This window comes from Kryptolebias marmoratus, linkage group LG2 (genome assembly GCF_001649575.2).
Source record: "Kryptolebias marmoratus isolate JLee-2015 linkage group LG2, ASM164957v2, whole genome shotgun sequence".
Taxonomy (NCBI): domain Eukaryota; kingdom Metazoa; phylum Chordata; class Actinopteri; order Cyprinodontiformes; family Rivulidae; genus Kryptolebias; species Kryptolebias marmoratus.
The window spans coordinates 36613231-36630410 of record NC_051431.1 but is presented as its reverse complement, the minus strand read 5'-3'; the positions used below and the strand labels follow the sequence as shown (position 1 = coordinate 36630410).

The window sequence follows — 17180 nt, the reverse complement described above, 5'->3', positions numbered from 1 at the left end:
TCCAGGTGTACGAAGCAAGGTCGGTAACGGGAGATCAGAGTCCAGAGCAGAATCAGGCAGGGAGCAGGCAAGAGACGATGGTCGAGGGACAGGCAAAGGTCAAGATCAGGCATGGACGAGAGGAGTACGCTGGACATCTACTTGCTTGGTGGCTTTCAATAATCTGGCACTGGGGTGTGTGAGCTGTGGGTATTTAAAGAGACAGGAACAGGTGAAACAGATGAGGCTAATTGTGTGGGCATGGCAACATGGGCGTGACTAGAACTGTGGAAAGTTATGTGACTGTGGCAAGAGGCGTGGCAGGAACAGATGGAGCTGTGACAAAATGACTGTTCATATCTTCTAAAGAGGTGATGAACAATTAATATCTTGTTTTCTCAAGCCATCCTAAAACAACTCCAGTCTCTAAGATTTTATTTTACTTCATGTGAACACTGTTTTATAAACCTTTACAACACTGTTAATTTTGAATTACAGTTATTCCAGCTGAAATATTGTGATGTTCTAGCAGGAAGTGCCCCCACAAGCTGCAGAGGAAGTGCTACAGATAGTGGTTGCTGCTATTTGTTATTCTAGCTATTGCAAATGTTATCACTGGGCTGGCTGAGGTTTTGATCTCTAGACATTCAAAGATATATGTTCAATTCAGTTCAGTTTATTTACATTGTATAACTCCAATCCACAACAAAATTAATCTCTGAGAACAATACAAAAGAAAAAAATAGTCCAAATGATGAATCCAGTTCAGATCCAGATTCAAATCTAACTACAGTCAGTTCAATTCCAATTATAATACAATACATTCACACACAGGACATTATGAAATGCCAAATAGTAACAGTTATCTATCTAAGGAAACCAGCAGATTATGTTGAATTTTGACTTTGTCGCAACCCTCCTTCCTGAGCAACACATTGGCGATAGTGGAAAGGAACGACTTTTACAGAAAGAAACCTTCGGCAGAACCAGAACCAGGTTCAGGACAAGCTGCCATCTGCCTCGACCGGCTGGGGATTGAGAGGACAGGAAAGAGAAAGAGACAAACACAGAATGACTGGTCCAGGTGGAGTTTCTACAAATAGAAAAACAAAGAAAAACACATGTTAAAAATATAAATAATTCTATGTATAAACATGGAGAGTAGAGCAACTAAAGACAGCAGCAGAGAGAGGAAATGTGGTCAGTTTGTCCTCTAGCAGTCTATGCCTATAGCAGCAGAACTAAGGGATAGTCCAGGAAACCCAAACCCACACTAACTATAGGATTTATCAAAAAGAAAAGTTTTAAGTCTAGTCTTAAAAGCAGACAGGGTGTCAGCCTCAAGGACAGAAACTGGAAGTTGGTTCTACAAGAGAGGAGCCTGAGAACTGAAAGCTCTGCCTCCTGTTCTACTTTTAGAAACTCTAGGAACCACAAGTAGACCTGCAGTCTGAGAGCAAAGTGCTCTCTTAGGTAAATATGGAACAATAAGATCTTTAATACGATGGAGCTTGGTTGTTGTTGAGAGCTTTGTATGTTAAAAGTTTTTAAATTCTCTTCTGAATTTGACAGGGAGCCAATGGAGAGAAGCTAAAACTGGAAAAATATGATCTCGCCTCTTAACTCTCATCAGAACTCTGGCAGCAGCATTTTAATTAAAGGCCAAATTAAGTGAAAGAATGCTGAGTTTGTTCCTAAGATGCTCAGGTCCGAAAACCATTACCTCTGTCTTGTCTGAGTTTAAAAGCAGAAAATTAGGAATCATCCAGTTTTTGTCTCTAAGGTAGCAAGGTAGCATATGGTCACCTAAAAGTGTTTTCAACACTTTAGGAAAGATACTGAAATAGAATCAAACAACTTATTTTAAACCAAAGGACAAACTGCTGCAATGTGCAGGACGGGAGCTGACAGAAGAGGATGAGGCCCTTTTTCTGGAGCTTCATAAATCTTTCAGTAAGCATCAGCCTCCATTGTTTTTGGAAAGAATAACAGAGGGTTACCATGGGGATGGCCACTGCCATCCCTTAATGTCCACGTCTCTGTTAGCCAAGCATGAAGAACTGTAGACAGAGCCCAGGAGGGACAGAGAGAGCACGGTTGGATCTATTTTCCTAGCATACTTGGTTTAACTTTTTTATAGAATAAAAACAAACAAACAAACAAACAAAAAAACAATTTCTAACTGAAACTTACAGTGTTTTTAGGTTTATCAGGTGTTCTTTACGTTTTAATCTGACAATAGAGTGCTACTCTCATTCATAATGCTGCCAAAGGTCACATGAGAAATTATTATCATCCGCAGCCAGAAGCAAACGTGTGATCATGTTTTTGACCATGACTGTGTGTGAGACAGTTTATGTGTCTATTAGTTAACAAAATATCTCATAAACAAATTGTAATGAAATTTGCATAAAGTATTTCTTGAATGTACATGTGAGAGAAAGAGATGGTGTACTGGTGTATCTAGACAACAAAAAAAGCTTCACACCTTTACATACCACCAAAGCATCCTGTAGGAAGGCGCTGCGGGGCTGGATTTTGTGTGTTTGCTTCATCTCTGTCATTCGGTTTATGTGTATCTCTGGCCTGGCTGGCTAAGGCCCAGTTTATTGTCAGTCTTGTACCAATGAGGTCTGTGTGTAAACTGTTTCTTCAGAACAGACCTGCAGCTCCTTAACAGAAACAGATATGAGTCACAGTTATATTTTCAATTGTTTTTACACTCAGGTGCTTTTGTTGGCTCACGGCTATACACATCTCGCACATAAATAGCATTCCTTGAAGGAGTGCATATCGCTTGCTGCGGTCCATATCAGTTTTAGACTAAAGTCAACTTATAATAAGAAATTACAAAGTTGTAGCCATTTCTGTAAAAACTTTTTTTTTAAAAAGTTATGGGCAATCGCATGAGATGCAATTCCCAGTCTGTGTTGTCACTGTCTCTCAGTTACTACCACAACAAATTTTAGCTCAGTATCTGTAAATTATAGCCATTTGGGTGTTTTCTAAGGTCAACTGTCTGCGGCAGCCATCTTGAATTGGTTTTGGCTGCAAAAATGCAAAGCTAACATCGTCCGTGTTGCTATGTTAATGCATGTGTGCTGAGCATAGCCCAGTATACATTGATGGTACTGAGGAGTTGAGAAAACCTTTGAACTCATTAGATGAGCTGAGTTAGGGGTTGTTTTATAAGCCTGAAGAAGGATATAAAATAAACTTGTTTGGCTATCTGTTGTAGGTAACTCTTTTAACAACCTCAGTTTGGAAAAATAGCATTTGATTCTGACAAACTAATTGCTAGTCAGAGTGGGGATTGGTGGATTGGTGTCATCTGAAAACAACTCCAATCTCAAAACTTTCATAACGATTCAAGTGAACACTATTAACCCTTACATCTTGTTAGTTTCATATGTTAGGGTTTTTCTGATGGAAAAACTACAGCTAGCTGTCAATATTTGCTCTTGTAAATAACCACAGAATTCTATAATTGTTAATATGTTTTGAAACTGACAGTAAAGTAAATGTTTATAAAATAGCTTTCACATGAACCATCATGAAATTTTGAAGTCTGATGTTATTTTACTTTATTTCAATCTGCTCAGAGTTTTCTTTTTCCAGTAGCAGTTTGTATCCAGAGAGTTTTCTGTGTTACTGAATTTGCTGTAAAATCTTCCACTGTGCATAAAATGGAACTTGAAATAATAAACTTCATACAGCATGCTGGTCATACAGTTAGTCTCTCACATGCACACACGCACACACACATCTGGTTTTCCATAATGTGAGGGGAGTTCCTCGTGGTTTAGGTTGAAAGAAAAACAAAAATAGAGAAGGCCAGGTTATGGCAGGATTCCTCTCTCCCTGTAGATCATGATGATGAGTGTTTGGAGAATGAGAGAGGAAAGCTCCCATTCCATGATGTGAACCCCCACAACACACACACACCCATACTAAAAGTGATTTGCTGTTTTGCAACTGAACTTCCCTCCCAGATTCTGTGTTGTAATTTCAGACTGAAACAGATATGGAATTTGTCTCCTTGTGCACATTTTGTAACAGCTCAACCCCCTTGCCTTCACCTTGCCTTGACAACCACACAAACAAACTGAGAACCATTACATACTTCGTCTCTTTTCCATGGTTCTGACCGTACCTTCCTGTTTTTGGAGTGGCTGCCTCTGAGAACAATGTCACATTAAATTAGGAGGGTCAGGAAGTCCAAACACCAAGGTGAATGCCTGAGCTTCCTACAACTCTTTCCATTTACTTTGGACACACATAAGAGCAGAAAGCATGAAATTCTCTCTGCTCTCTTGTACTCTTGTGCAAACAGGGGCTATCCTAGAGATGTCCTTCCCTCTGAGAAGTCAAACTTGTCTTCAGAAACAAGTACACTTTACTTTAAAAACAACTTTTAGATGGGTCCTATGGTAGACATGACCTTCAAAGTTGATGCTTGATTAGTATATATCCTTAAAACCTAAAATTGCTGCAGTAAAATTAGCCTAATGGTATTTTTTAAAGCTTGTATTCTGATATAAAAAAGTAACGCAATAGAATTTGTTGTACGTTGTAATTTCCACATGGACAATGCTGCTTGCTGAAGTTTTGATAAACTTTGCTCCTATAGTTATCAAATCAAATGGTTTATTTGTACAAAAGAATTCATTACAGTTCTACAAAAAGTTTGTTTAGTTTTAACGTCTAAGACAATTTCAGTGGCATTTAACACCGTTTTTCTGTCTTCACCACTGTTAAATGGTTTTATCTTTAAGAATCATACTCGTCAAGAGAAACTCAAATTATATTTTTTCAGAAAAAAATGCTGAAAGGAATTGTACAACATTAAAATTGACCCTTTTTAAAAGGATCTGCGTAAGGCCTTATCTGAGACTTTACTTAAGTGGACCAAAGCATTGTTCTTGAGCTTGGCAGGTATTTTCCTTTTTCCCATTGTCCATCAACACAGCTGTTCAGGAAAGCCTAAATCCCTCCTCCAAGGTCAAGTTTACCCAAGATACTGTAGTACAATACCTCCATAAAATGACCAATCACTGCACGCAAACACAATAGATTTGCCCCCACCCTCAGCTCTCATTCCTATACTTTCCAACTAACACTTTGATGCTATCATCTTCCTGCTGGACAGATGGTTTTCCAAGACTCTGAAAAATCCTTCCACTTGTGCTATTACTCTATGCGTATGACAGCAGAAAAACATTTCCATTTTCCACACCTTACCCCAGCCCTCACCCCCTCCCTGGGACTCTTTTGTTCTGGCTCTACCGTGTTCCTGTTTTGACCATAAAAGCATTATAGCGGGGGGAGAGAGAGCAAAACAATATAAACGGGTAATAGATGCAGACATTTGGGAGCCCGGGAGAAATTCTCCTCCTCTTGCCACTCCCTCCTACTCCCTCATTAACAAGCAAGAGCATTATTCTTCTAACAGAAAGAAGAGTGCATATGAGGGAGATAAACTAGTTCATCTGGCAAGCAAACAGTCAGAAAAGGGTGGGACACAGCAGAACAGAGAACACCGTGCAGTGTCTTTGTACAGGAATACTCGATCAGGAGTCAGGTCACGCATACGTATGCAGATGTAAAACATCTTATATGTCCAACATAGTTATCAAATAGAATATTAAAAAAAAAAAATTCTCATTGCACCATCTCTTTTTACATCAAGTGACCTAAGCCTCAAACCTACAATCTCCAGCTGTCCTTTCAATCTTAGAAAGTAAAAGATTTTGCTTGTAAAAAAAATGCCTAATTCTCTACTGCTAGTCATGGAGTGTGATGGGAAGGGCCCAAACTCACAAAACAAGAATCAGAAAGCTGCTAAGTGATGAAGTCACAAGACTGGCAAAATACACTAGTAAACAGAGGATCTGACAAAGAACAGGAAAACCAAGAGACTATGTACTGGAGAAAGGGATTACTGAGTGAGGACAGGTGAGCTAATTACTAATGAAAAACAGGTGGTGTGTAAGGAGATGAAAACATGGTGGTAAAACAAACAAAAATAAAAATATGACTAAATTATCAAAAATGCCAAAACACCAAATCCAAAGTAAACCAAACTAAGTACACACAACTAAGTACTAAGTACAAAAAAATCAAAAATAAACAAACTATGACTCTTCTAAGTGTTGAAGACATCTCAGTTTGAGTTCTTTTAGATTCAAAGGCCTTCTTTTACATTCACATTAATCACAGTAACCTCTTGCAGTCATGTTAAATTTAAGGTCTCAGCTCTACCTTTGACATCCCTCTTAATGATAATTCATCTTCAGTGGCTTAAATGAGTTGTGGTGTACCTCGGTGGTCAGTTGTTGGCCCACTTCTATATTTGACTGGCATCCTACTTTTGGTGTATATTACTATCTAGACAGACAAACAGATAAGTACATATCCTAGAGGAAGTTTTTTATTGGTTAAACAGTATGCAGATGACACTGAACTGTTCATGCTTATAAAACCTACTGATCCAAGCAGCTAATTTTATGACTTGTCTTTCTCATATTAAACCCTGGATAGATTCAGCTCATAAGTCAGAAGTCATATCAAATAATATTCCCCCTGTCTTCTAGGAATTTGGGAGTTCAAATCTCAGTTATGCAGTACAAGTCACATTTTATTTGGGACTTAAATGTAAGCAATGACATCTTCAGATTTGGCTGGCCTCTATTGTTCAGACAATCCTAACTGGCAACTCTAATCTTTTTAAGCCTCTGTGTACATGTAGACATGAAAGAGAGAGAGAGAGAAAAAAGTTCATATAGACATACTTTCATGTCAAAATTAGTTGTGGCATTCCTTCTACGTATAGCTCTATCCTAAAGTTCTAACTTATTCACTCAAGTCAACATTACATGGTTTATATGTGTTGTTTTTGCAGCAACAAGCAGCTCTTAGTGAAAGACCTTCAGTACACTTACTCTAATCAGCACCAGCCAACAAATACACAATTGACCTCTTGGAAAGCAAAGATGAGTGGATTGAGCTAAAGTGAATGCACTATTAAAAAAACCTAATAATGCTACATTTTTCTGTAATATACATCATACACTACTTTATATGGCAGTATTGTCATAGTTTTAACATTTCAAGCAAATGTAGTTTGTTTTCCACATTCACTTGATCATCGACATATTCAAGGTTTTTAACTTTTATAAGTTTTTGACACTAAAATTGTTTATGTTCTTCTCTCCACAGGATGAAGTTAAGGTTCCTTCCAAGCTTAGCATCTCTAAATCCATGAAGATGGCTGAGTCTGTATCAGGAAGCAGAGGAGGTAGTCTGTTAGAGCTCAAAGAAGCTGTGGACGAGCATGAAGAGGATGAAAAGGAGGGCGAAAAGGAAGACAAACCCCATGTAGACCTCTCATCAGATGAGGAGGGTGTGGAGATTGAGACCATTGAGGAGACCCGTGCTGAGCGCATGAAGCGCAGCAGCTTGCAACGCATGCAAAACCTGAAGACGGTTTTCTCAAAGGAGAAGATGGACAGGACCAGAGCAAAGACAAAAGAGAATCTGGAGAAGACCAAACAAAAAACCAAGGAGAACATTGAGAAGACAAAGCAGAAGACGAAGGAGAACTTGGAGAAGACCAGGCAGAAAACCAAGGAGAATTTAGAAAAAACTAAGCAGAAGACGAAAGAAAATCTTGAGAAGACACGCCACAACATTGAGAAGAAGATGGGAAAACTTGGAACACGCATGACCGTAAATCCTGAGCGCAAACAGAAGATGAAGACATCCAGCGACAAGGTGAAGAAGGCCTTCACGCCAGACCATGTTGTTTATGCTCGCTCCAAGACTGCCATGTACAAGGTGCCCCCCTTCACCTTCCATGTGAAGAAAGTCCGGGAGGGTGCTGTTGAGGTAGTCCAAGGTACCGAGATGGTGGAGGTGTCCAGGGATGTGGAGCTCGTAAGCGGGGAGGATGTGGAGGTTGACAACGCTGAAGTGGAGGTTGATCTGGAGATAATGAATGGAGGTGGGGATGAGGAGGAGGCCGATGCAGAGGAGGAAGATGAGGAAAACAGCCATGATGTTTTGCAAGACAACGAGGAAAGAGACAGCGACTAAGAAGCAAGAAAATCTGCCAATATCCCAACAAATCCTTCGCCCCAACGCTAAGATTCTGGTTTTATGTAGGTTTTGTTAAACCTAAAAATGGTTTGGGGGATCAAAAGGGGTTGTTCAACAACAACTGTATACAATTTGGGTCTTATTATGATCAATCTGGCCATTATTCATGATATTAATTATAAATGTGCAAACACCATTTTGTCATGGCAGTGAATTTTTTTTTTGTGTCAGTCTGATAATTAGGCAGATAATGAGCAACCAAAAGCTTACACCCCATTAAACAGAGTTGAATTAAAAGGTTGGTACTTTGCCTTGTTATTCTCGTGAGTTAGGCTGTGCATTTGTCTCCATCTAGCTTGACTGGCAAATTCACCAAAAAAAATTTAAATAAATAAAATTCAGTGGCCCTATTGGCTCCAAGGATTTAGACTGCATGTACAGTGTACTAATAGCCCCTATGTTGTGACACATTAGTTTTGTGTGTTGCCATTTTGAGCCGTTAGTCGCCAACATTTTTTTTTTTAATCAGTAAGATAGATGCGGGCTAGATCTAACTGATTATTTGTGTCTTATTTGCAACTAGAGGAGTCTCTTCTTGCTAACTATAAGAAAGGATGAACAATTAAACTGATAGTTCAGATTGTTTGAAGTGGGGTCCTGTTAAAAGATTAGGAACAATTATTTTGTCATGTGTTGTAAATAGCTCTTTAAATGATCCTAGTTTGGGGAAATAGAGTTCAGTTCTTACTGGACTGACAAGCTAATGGGTACTTGAAGCAAAGCCAAGCCCAAAGTGGATTGCTGCTGTCTTAAAACAACTGTAAATGTTCATGAATGGTTTATGAAAACACTATTTTTTAAACTTTTACGCTTCCATCAGCTTTGCTATACAGAGTTATTCCAGAAGAAGTATTATGATATTCCTGCAGGAAGTCACCCAGACCGCACAGGACGTTCTACTGATAGCTTCTGCAGCCTCCATTAGCTCTTGAAAATAAGCATAGAATTTTTTGTATATAGCTGTAATGTGAAATTGACAGCAGAGTAAATACATAAAATAATGTTTACACAATGAATTTTTTAAGATTGAAATTGGTTTAAGAAAACAGTAACCCACTTTGGTCTCATTGTTCAGGTCAGAATTTCTATTTCTTTAAACTAAGGTCATTCAAAAAGCTATCTACAACAATTAGGATTTTGATTGTTTCCAAACCTTCCACAGAACCACAAATTGAAACGTCTTTACTACCATTTTAAGGCACTTCACTTCATTTCATTTGGGCCTACTTTTATTTTTTATTTACATAATTTGCAGTTGCTAGTAGTTTTTCCATTGTCCTGCGCTCTGTCCTTGACTGATAAATAACTAACATAATAGATTATCCCTCAAATTTAGCAGCTAAAAGGAGCAGAAGGGGGTTTCCATTTCTATGTCTCAGCATTCATAGACTGATTTCAGGTGTATGATAAAATCCGAAGTTAAAACCAAGAAAAAAGGAGCTAAGTTGGGGATCATATTAGTGGGGTCCATCTTGTTTGTTTCTCTGCAAATTATATGCTAAAGAATTATATTTCATTATTTTAAAAATATTAAAGGTACTCATTGCAAACTATGAAACTAAAGGAAGCTTGAGTCACTTGATTGACCTACATTAGGCTGGCTGAAGTCTGTGTAGGTAAACAAACATGATGAAATCAGAGAAATGTAGAACGTTGAAGATGTTTAGGTGGAAATATGCTAAAGAAAGGAAGAATGAGTAAGACAACTGTCAAGAATAAATATCAGCTATCAAACAGGGCGATGGAGCACCATAGTGACAGAGCTCAGCATTCAAACACTCGCAGCTTTTGCGGAATTTCTTCTAGACCAGTAGGTTTTACCACTTAAACACTTGGAACGTTTATATCTCCAATTTGTGGGATGATGGCATACTTTACTCAACAAATCTAAGCATAAATATGTTCCAGTACATCAAAAATTGTTGGACTTCTCAATCCCAAACGGCTTGAGACAATGGCAACGACCTATTTTCAGTCACTTCGGCTGTTTTCGTAGGTACACAAATACATGTAGTAGATGGCAGTGGTTTGCAAATTCTGCTTACAGTTCTTTCTATTTAAAAACACATCAATATGAAAAACAAAGAGCGCAAATTTTGTTATTTACTCTTTGAATCAAATTTTTTTACAGGTTTTCATGGCATTGCAATGAGTACCTTTGAGTCCGTATAAAAAGTTTCTAGCTGTTTTGTGATGCTGAGGGATATAAAGAAAGACATAATATATTCAGAGGGCGAATTAGACGGCACGGCACAGCGGTTAGAGCTGTTGCCTCACAGCAAGAAGGTCACAGAATCGCCCCCTGGTCTTTCTGGGCGGAGTTTGCATGTTCTCCTTGTGCACACTTGGGGTTTTCTCTGGGTAGTCTGGTTTCCTCGCACAGACCAAAAACATGCATGTTGGTAACTCTAAATTGTCTGTAGGTGAGAGTATGAATGGTTGTTTGTCTCTATGTGTCCCTGTGATGGACTGGAGACCTGTCTGGCGTGTCCCCCCACACCTCCTCTCATACAGTGACTGCTGGTGTTTGACCCTGAACAGAAAAGCGGTTAAAGAAAAAGGATGGATGGTGTGAATTATGAGCGATAACTCAGTCAGGTTATTATTGCACCATAATACTAATGTAAGAACTCTTTGCAATTCAAGTGGAAAGAAATGATTTATCTTAGATTTTGATATAATTTCTTGAAAATAATCTTGATTCCTGACAACCAAATGGACACATTTTTCTGCATATAATGATTTTTTTTAAATCAACCTTATATATTTCACACCAAAACCATTCCTCTCTCGCCTTGGCTGCTTAAATAACCCAGTTGAGTTGGATCTAACTCTGCTTCATGTACCCAATGTAGAAGCACTTCTAAGTTTTGAGGAGCACATGTAATTGTTTTAAGCTTTGTATGCAAGCCCACTGTTCCGCTTCCTTTTTATCGCTGGCACAGACACTTTTTTAAACCTGTTTTTACCAGAAAGAGCAGCCATTATCCATGTTATTTAGAGTAAAACACAGTTCAATAAAAGTTAGATTGCACAGTTTTCATTAATTATTATTTCTCATAAATATCTTTTGAGATTTTACTTCATTAAAACATTTAATAAGTTGTTTAAGGATGTTCCACAAACAAACTGTAACGCAAGTCACACAAACCTCAGTAAGATACGGTTCAGATTCACTTTTTACCAACAAACAACCTGTTTTTAAACAAACTGTTTCTAAATTAAACCTTTTTAAAAGTCTCTGTTGTCTCATACTGAACCCTAGTGTTCACAACTTCCATTGCAATAGTTCCTTCCCAGTGTTTTCTTTTTTCTACAGGCCATTTTTTCCCCAAATATTTCCTCTGCTGTTCAAATGTACTTGTAGCTAACACAGTGTACATTATTAAATTCTGTTCTGAATTCAGCATAAAAAAGAAGGGTCATACTTTCATAGGTATAATTTATCTGAAAAACAATACATTTGACATATTAAGTGAGAAAAAACAAAGTTTTGATAAACTGTTTAAATAGTTTACCACATTAATCTCTAAGTTTATTTTTCATCATTTCATTTTTTTAACTTATGTTTATGTAAAGTGACTCAACAGCAGCGCAGAATATTATCTTTATCAGAACTTTTGCCATTTATTTCTGCATTTGTTCTTCATTAACACTAAACTGGTTATTGTTTTTCCACAGTGCATCAAGTGAAAGACATATGAAATTTTTGTAAGGATTAAATATTCAAGCCTTTCTAAAACATTGCTGCAGTAGAGAGTTTTAGTGGTGTATTATCCACATCAAATCTAATACCTAAAGGTTTTGTCTGTTTTCACATGTACTGCTTAACCACTAATGATTAAATGAATAAACACAATCTGTTTCACAGTTCTGGTGTTTTGTTGAGTCTGTCTGCAATAAAATCATTATCTTATGAATATTAACTTTAGGATTACATTATTACATTACACTGAGATAAAAAACTCCCATTTTTTTAAAACAATTTTTGATTTTTATCATCTCTTCGAGTCTACATCTGCATCTATTTATAGTGCATATAAGGAGGCCAGAAATGGTGCATCGTGGGAATTTTTTTTAACTTATTAAACATTTAATCATCTTCTAACTGCCAAGAGAACAGTACAGCTATGTTATCCTAATACAAGCTAAATTTTCACAGAACCAAGTTTTCAATATTTGTGAAAAAATACTGCAAAACATAAAGGTAACTGAAGCTTGTCATGACTAATTTTAACTTGATGTTGCCTGATGGAAACTGAGGACATACCAGATGAAGTGGGTGTCAGATATCAGGGGGGAGAAGAGCTGATCTGACTGAACATAAGTTTTAAACTGTGCTGTAAGACAGTCACACCACCCAGAATAGCAAAATATCGTAGATTTAAAAAAAAAAAAAAAAAACCATGTATGTTATGGAATAAAAAGCCATAAAATAAAATATTCCTCTTAAATCATTAAGAAACTTTTATTTCAGAATGGAGGACTGGTTGTAATTGTGCAGTCTCGGCTCCACTCTACTCGGCTCGCTTTGCGAGCGTTTCCACAGGACTTTTTTGAGGCCAGCCCCGGTAATTTTTGGCCCTGCTTCGAAGCAGGGTCCAACCGGGCGACCCTGCTTTCGTAGGTGACGCAAGCTAGTTCCTGTTCACTCATTGGTCGTGGGTGTGGTCAGCTTGAAGCGTAAGAAGAGCGAAGAAAACACTGATAGACAATTTTGGAACGGTAGCGAAGTAATAGGACTATAAACAACAGCGTTAGCTTACCCTGCAATGTTGGTCCCCCAGGCGCTGTAAAGCCTAAAATGTCCGGTGGATAACAGCTGTCCTACTCCGTGCAACAATCGCGGCATCCAGAGCTTTTTTTCCACTGTGCTTCTCTTCCTGAAGTCTCAGGAAAATCCCCAGCAGCTCAAACAACAGCAACAACACAGAGCCAAAGTTGTCCATAGCTCTTCCGTTGTTTACACAAATGCGGTAGCGCACGGTGCGGCTTTGGACCCCACCTCCCCCCTCCCACCAACACAAGGAGGCATTCCTCTGCTACTGAGCAGACTGGTGGCTGGAAACGCAATGCATTGTTTACAGAGCCGAGCAGAGTAGAGTGGAGTGGAGCGGGGCTCCTCAAGTAGAGCCAATGGAAAAGGGGCAATGGATGCAGTTACAGAGGACATGGAGGTAGTTGGAGTAAGGACAGAGGACACAGAAGACAGAGTTAGATGGAGGAGGATGACTTGCTGTGGCGACCTCTGAAAACAGAAAAAGCAAAAGTAAAAGTGATGATTCTCATTATAATTTCCTTTGGATTTTGTAAGAAAATTATTTTCTAATTTTAGGATAGTGTGAAGTGTGTTGTCACAGAGAAGCATCACTTTCTCATTGATGTGCTTTAAATTAATTTATTTTTTAAATGTAGCTGCACTGTGGTGTGGTGGTTAGTACTCTCACCCAGCATCCAGAAGTTTTCAAGTTAAAACCTCAGCTGGGGTCTACAAACCCTAGGCTGTTTGTATGCTCTCCTCGTGTGTGTGTGTGTGTGTGTTTATTCCAGGTACTCCGGTTTCCTCCAACAGTCCCAAAAACATGCATGTTAAGAGTCAATCGGCTATTTCAAACTGATCTTGTGTAGGTGTGTGTGTGTGTGGTAGACTGTCTCTGGAGTGGAAGCCTGCCGTTGGGGTGTGTCTGCCTCTCACCAGAAGATTGTGATCCTGAACAGGACAAAGTGGGTTCAGAAAAGGGTTGAGTATTGGTTAAAACAATTAGAGGGCCTCCAGTTTTGATGGTCAAATATTTTCATAATGGGGTTTAGACATAATAGATTATGATCAAGAGTACCACCAACAGTACATACAACGCTAGGGTTTGACATTTCTATGTTACTTGTATGACAAGCTGGAGAATAGATAAGGTTTGCAGCAAGGGGTCACCTGTGACCTTGAAAATCAATAGGGATCATCCCCCACCCATGAAGTGTATAGCTGTGCAGTTCAACATTTCTATGTTAAAGGGTTATCCATCTGCCCGTGGACAGTTTCTTGTCCACGGCCAGATGGACAGACGGCGCCACACCATAATATGTCGCGTCCATATATACTGAGCAAAAACATAAATGTTTTTGCTCCCATTTTTCATGAGCTGAAATCAAAGATCAAAGACTTTTTCTATGTACACAACAGGCCTTTTTCTTTCAAATATTGTTAACAAACTAGTGTAAATCTGTATTAGTGAGCACTTCTCCATTTTTACCTAGATAATCCATCCACCTCACAGGTGTGGCATATCAAGCTGCTGATTAGACAGCATGATTATTGCACAGGTGTGCCTTAGGCTGGTCACAATAAAAGTACACTCTGAAATGTGCAGCTTTATCACACAGCATAATTCCACACGTCGCAAGTTTTGAGAGCATGTGCAGTTGGCATGCTGACTTCAGGAATATTGTGAAATCTTTCACTGCTGTGTATTATACTTCCCTACAGCAGCTCGGCTCACTCCATCTTAGAATCTGTTCCTTCTTCTTCTGGTTTAAATGTCATGTCCTGCCTGAAGTGCCTGTTTTGTTCGACATACCACCTGCTGCTGAGCGAAAAGGTGTTCATGTTTTTGCCCACGTTGGTGTGCATATTATGTTTGTCTGTACCGTTTGCAAAATATCCCATGAACCGCTGGATGGTTTTTAAGGAAAGTTTCACAAAACAACCATCGGATGCACAGCTACAACTGATTAACTTTTGGAGTCCCCCTAATTCAAGATGGCTGCCACAGCTAAGCAACATTACCAAACTCGAAAGTGGCTATAACTCGGGCAATTTCACAAATACTGAGCTAAAATTGGGTGTGGTTGTAGCTGAGAGTCATGCCCGAAACATATCCTGAGCGCTGCACATTGTGCAATATTTTTGCTTCAATTTTTGGCATTACCTGGTGGCGTCAACATCACCTGTCTGTTAGCAAAATATCTCCTGTAAACAAGTACTGGATGCACATCTACAACTGATCATATTTAGGAGTTTACTTCATTCAAGATGCCCACCACAGCACATTCGACTTTATTAAATACAAAAGTGACTGTAACTCAGCCAGTTTTCTAAAAATTGAGCTTGAATTTGATGTAGTAGTAGGTGAGTGTAATTCACAACACGCACTGGGAGCGCTCACACATCTACCAAACCAGCTATAACTCATAAGGGGATTTTTGTTGAAAATTCTTTCATGACTGGGCGATAAGCATTCCTGTACGGGCCCCGGGCCTTTTGTTTCCATTTAAACTGCATACAGCACAAGCACAAGGCCACCGAAAGGTTCAGACACCTGTGGGTGTTTCACTGTTCGACGCCCAGAAGTTACCAAAAGGTGGGGCAGCACCCGCAACAAAACACCCGGAAATAGATCGCTCCGTAGCAAAAATAAAATGTTAAATTACCAGTCAAACGCATAAACTAACACTAAAAATCCGAGTGAAATACTAGTAAGGGACGGGCTTACGTTTACCAGACTGATATGAGTTAATTTAGCGCGGTTTTGTGGGCTGAAGTCGTAATTCGGAAGTTTATCTCCCACATCCTTTCGTTTTTAGCTGCAAATCAGCAACTTATTTACCAGAAAGCAGAAGGCAAAAGAAACGCGATGACAGGCTAGGCTTAGTACGATTTAAAGGTTTTCTGTTCGCCGAGGAGCTGCAGTCTCCGACAAGGTGAGTTAAAGACGGCGTAATGGATCAACTTGTTGCACCAGGAAGAGGAGTTTTGTTCGGGACTATGTGCTGCTTCTCGATGCTCCCCCACTGCGCTACACTAGCTAGCGGAATAGCTTCGCTAGCTAGCTTAGGTTACAAAGTTCCTAACTTTTAACCATTAAATTCATCATTTCCTCATTCGGCATATGCATATCCTTTCAGAACTAAACATACATGTACATTTACAAGTAATCCCAAGTGTACAAGTGTAACGTGTAGCACTGGTAAGCCACTATAAAGTTTACTGTAGCTGACTGACGCCATCCAAACTCTTGTTAAGTTTTAGGTAAAACTAATAAAACGTGCTGTTCTTCGAGCTGAACAAAACGCATTTTGTCAAAACACTACAAACTTTGGTTTTTTAATATGTTTGTTTAAATTCGGCAGTGCTTGGTGACAGCCTACTGAAATTAAAAACAAATTCATCCTCTTAAAAGTCAGAAAACTTTCCTCTTGGTTCTAAATGTCAGATTTGTTGCAGACGTTTTAATTGTGATGAACATCCACCCGTTTAAAACAGTGTTACAAAACTCTGTAAAACAGTGCTATACAATTAATCCTTTGTTATTATTGTAGGAAGTGAATAATAATTAGGTCATAGTGTTAACACAGTGAAGGGTTTGTGTTTTATGGGCTAACAGTTAGCATTCAGGTAGAAACGTGCCACACAGTTAATAATTGTTAAGCATGTGAGCAGAAACAGTGATGAATTATTAATGTGAAAATTAATTCTGTTCTCAGAAACATGCAGATATTTGATCTGTCTGATACTTTGCTCTCTAATATAGGGTACAATGTAGTGGATACAATTGTACAATGGTTAAAAAATCGACAAAATATAACAGTTAAGCAGCTTCTTGTATTAGGTTTACCTCCATTCTGTACACTTTCTTACAATTAAAAGCGCAACATTCCTTGAAGGAATGACTCTGCCTTTCATGCTAGAGTTTTAGACTAAGATTAGGACAGAGGTGAAGCCGTTTTTGTCAAACCTAGAAAATATTGTTGCAGTATTGTGAGATGTCACCCTCTAGGTATGTGTTGTGAATGACTCTCAGCTACTGCCTCATGAAACTGGCTCAATATACACTCCTGATCAAAATCTTAAGACCAGTCAAAAAATTGCAAGAATATGCATTTTGCACTATTGGATCTTAAGAAGGTTCTAAGTAGAGCTTCACAATGTTAAAAGAACAAATCAGTGTAAGAGACAAAAATTTTTGAGCGGGGAATTAATTGAAAACTGCATTTACACTCAAACAGGATTTTTTCAGCTGATCAAAAGTTTAAGACCATAGCTCAAAAAA

At 38.7% G+C, this 17180-nt stretch overlaps 2 protein-coding genes and 1 long non-coding RNA gene across 4 annotated transcripts in view; 2 read left to right on the top strand and 1 right to left on the bottom strand.

Annotated features, from left to right (window-relative positions):
* The window catches only part of LOC108245169 (caveolae-associated protein 1), a 26318-nt gene extending 17410 nt beyond the window's left edge, over positions 1-8908 (top strand). The window contains exon 2 of the mRNA XM_017431861.3: positions 7198-8908. Coding sequence (XP_017287350.1) covers positions 7198-8073 — 876 coding nt within the window. The 3' untranslated portion in view covers positions 8074-8908. The remainder of the gene's footprint in view (positions 1-7197) is intronic.
* On the bottom strand, positions 640-7200 carry LOC119617656. Its single transcript, XR_005234004.1, has 2 exons — positions 2468-7200; positions 640-1072 (listed from the first exon to the last, which is right to left on the bottom strand). It is a non-coding gene; the product is annotated as an uncharacterized LOC119617656 (long non-coding RNA).
* Positions 8909-15497: 6589 nt separating the features above from the next.
* The window catches only part of LOC108245177 (signal transducer and activator of transcription 5B-like), a 42748-nt gene continuing 41065 nt past the window's right edge, over positions 15498-17180 (top strand). The window contains exon 1 of one of the 2 annotated variants that reach the window (XM_017431869.3): positions 15498-15831. The gene's annotated coding sequence lies outside the window, so the exon portion shown is untranslated. The remainder of the gene's footprint in view (positions 15832-17180) is intronic. The other variant, XM_017431870.3, reaches the window with a different exon arrangement.